General features: G+C 41.8%; 1 protein-coding gene across 1 annotated transcript in view; it reads left to right on the top strand.

Annotated features, from left to right (window-relative positions):
• LOC101851515 (orexin receptor type 2) overlaps positions 1–2,900 on the top strand; it is a 262,606-nt gene that overhangs the window by 250,512 nt on the left and 9,194 nt on the right. The window contains exon 4 of the mRNA XM_035971107.1: positions 1,052–1,225. Coding sequence (XP_035827000.1) covers positions 1,052–1,225 — 174 coding nt within the window. The remainder of the gene's footprint in view (positions 1–1,051; positions 1,226–2,900) is intronic.

The following is a 2,900-nucleotide window of genomic DNA, read 5'->3' as shown; positions in this document are numbered from 1 at the left end:
CTTCTTCTTCTTCTTCTTCTTCTTCTTCTTCTTCTTCTTCTTCTTCTTCTTCTGCTTGCTCTTGTCGTCGTCGTTGTCGTTGTCGTCGTCGTTGTTATCTTTGTTGTTGCTTCTGCTATCTAGCAGCGTCAATACAGGTGTACTAGTCACAACGATACGTTATGTCCTCTGACCCCAGATTGGGCGTTGTCCATCGACGCGACGCACGGGTTTTTTCCCCTCAACCCTCTCATCAAAGTGTTTGTCTTCCAGCAATCTTATCTACAAAGCGTTATTCTGCTGCTACTCCTAGGCTCACTCTTAGTGCTGTCTTTCATCCGCATCCCTGATCTTATGGTAGGTAAAACCTAACACATAGCCTACTTGGATAAAGGCGAAAAATCTTGGAGGCTCCGTGTGCAGGTTGCGCGCGTTAAATATCCCTTGGTGGTCCAAAATCAATGCGAGTAGGCTTCGGCCGCCACCCGAGCAAAATTCAAAATATCGTACCTACTGAAAATGTTTAATGTGTCCCGAGTGCTCATATTATGACCTTATGCAGTTTCCAGAGCCGTAAAATACTTACCAAAAAAATCCTCTTATCTTAATCAATGTGTTTGTCTTCCGCAATCCTCTCATTAAAGTATACGTCTTCCGGCATTCTCAATTCTACTGCTACTCCTTGGCTCCTTCTTACTGCTGTCTTTCAACCACACTCCTCATCTTAAGATAGGTAAGATCTAACACCTAGCCCACTCGGATAAAGGCAAAAAACCTCTGAAGTCCCGTGTGCAAGTTTCACACGTTGAAGATCCCTTCGTGGTCCATAATCGATAAGTGCACGATTCGGCCGCCATCCCGGCAAAATTCAAAATTTCGTACCAACTGAAAATGTTTAATGTGTCCCGTGCGCTCATAAATAATATAACCTTATGCAGTTGCGAGCGCCGTAAAACACCAATTTTTTGTTTTTATTATCATCTTAATCAATCTGTTTGTGTTCCCACAATCTTCTCGCCAAAGTGTTTGTCTTCCCCCACAATCTTCTCATCAAACTGTTCGTCTTCCCCAGAACGTGTCCGTGATTGTGTCGGTGCTGACCCTGACTTGTATGTCAGTGGAGCGCTGGTTCGCCATCTGCCAACCACTGACCTTCAAACAGACCAAGTCCAGGGTGATCATGTGTGTGCTGGGCATCTGGCTCATCGCCCTGGTCGCCTCTATACCCAGTCTCATCATCATGGAGGTGTGTATAGATCTTGTGCGTCGTTGTCGTTTTTGTTGGTGGTGGTGGTGGTGGTTGTTTTTGGTGGTGGGGGTGAAGGTAGTGGTGGTGGTGGTAGTGGTTGTTTTTGGTGGCGGTGGTGGTGGTGATAGTGTTGTTGTTGTTGTTATAGTTGTTGTTGTTTTATGATAGTGGTGGTAGTGGTAGTGGTGGTGTTGTTGTTGTTGTTGTTGTTATTATTGCTGTTGTTGTTGTTGTCGTTTTTGATGATGGTTGTAATGGTAGTGTTGTTGTTGTTGTTGTTGGTGGTGATGGTGTTGTTGCTGTTGTTTTTGTTGGCGGTAGTGATGGTGGTGGTCGTGGTGGTAGTGATGGTAGTATTGTTGTTGTTTTTGCTTCTATTGCTGTTGTTGTTATTCTTGTTGTTATTGGTGGTGTTACAGTATTGTTGTTGTTGTTTTATTGTTGTTGTTGTTGTTGTTGTTGTTACTGCTGCTGCTGCTGCTGTTACTACTGCTGTTGCTGTTGTTGTTGTTGTTGCTGTTGTGACTATTGGTATAGATGGTGGTAGTAGCAGTTCTGTGGTGTCAGTTGCATGTACCCATGCAATGGGTTTTTTTAAAATTTGAATTCTAGTTGTTGAAATAGGCAAGACAAGATATATAATGCTTAATGTAGGCACAGTTTTAAAAAGAAGGAAACAGTTTTGTCTCTCTTCTGAAAAAAAAATTGCTTTCTAGACTTAGAATTGGTCGACAGTTTCCTACGATATTCTTCCATCGACAAAAGGAGAAGTGGTGTTCCTCCAGCCTGGCTTGCTTGTTTATTTGTTTGTTTTTTTGTTTGTTTGTTTGTTTGTTTGTTTGTTTGTTTCAGTAAAGAGACCTACATCGACAATATGCAACAACAGGGTGATCCAAAAAACGGTACAACTTTTTTTCTTAATATTTTCCTCCACTCTGAAATTTCGTGTTTCAAATTTGTACACACCAATTGAAAGTTAAAAAGAATTGTTCTGGTATTCATTTTAGATGAATCCACAGAATTGTTTTACTCTAAATAGCGCATAAAAAACAGTCCATTTCCAGCTTTGTCCCCATTTTTGTAGCATGACACACTAGTTCGCATTAGGTCTACAAATAAAAATCCCATCGATTGTGCCATATTGCAAACCACAGCAGTCTAGCAGGCCAACAGAAGTTTGTAAGTAGTTTTCTCAAGTTTCCTTTGTCTGCGCAGACCATGATTAAGATTAATAAAGAGCAGAGAGCTTTTTGTATTGAACATTTCCTCACCTCCAACTCATTTCGTAAGTTTCGCTAAAGGTACGGAAATAATGTTAGAGTGCCCTCAATGCCTTCTTTGATGTCAAGGGTAGAATAAAAATTCCTAGACAAAACGACCACTTCAGGTCAAATACACACCGTTCGCACCCCTTTAAATGTCACCAGGGTGCAGAATTCAGAAGATGAGCCCCGAGAGACGTCTCTCCCTAGACGATGTCTGTGGCAATGACTTTCCTATTTCTCAACGGTCCGTATTCAGAGGATACCAATATGTTCGTAATGCCTCGCTCAATCGTCATGAAAAGCGTGAACATTTCCTCTATGACATTTGGTTCTTTGGCAAAGCCCATATTCACCTTTCAGGTTATATCAACTCTCCACAAATGTTGTCTATTTGGGCAACCTCACCC

Source organism: Aplysia californica, unplaced genomic scaffold (assembly GCF_000002075.1).
Source record: "Aplysia californica isolate F4 #8 unplaced genomic scaffold, AplCal3.0 scaffold00377, whole genome shotgun sequence".
Taxonomy (NCBI): domain Eukaryota; kingdom Metazoa; phylum Mollusca; class Gastropoda; order Aplysiida; family Aplysiidae; genus Aplysia; species Aplysia californica.
The sequence above is the reverse complement of the archived record's forward strand: the minus strand, read 5'-3'. Positions and strand labels throughout refer to the sequence as shown.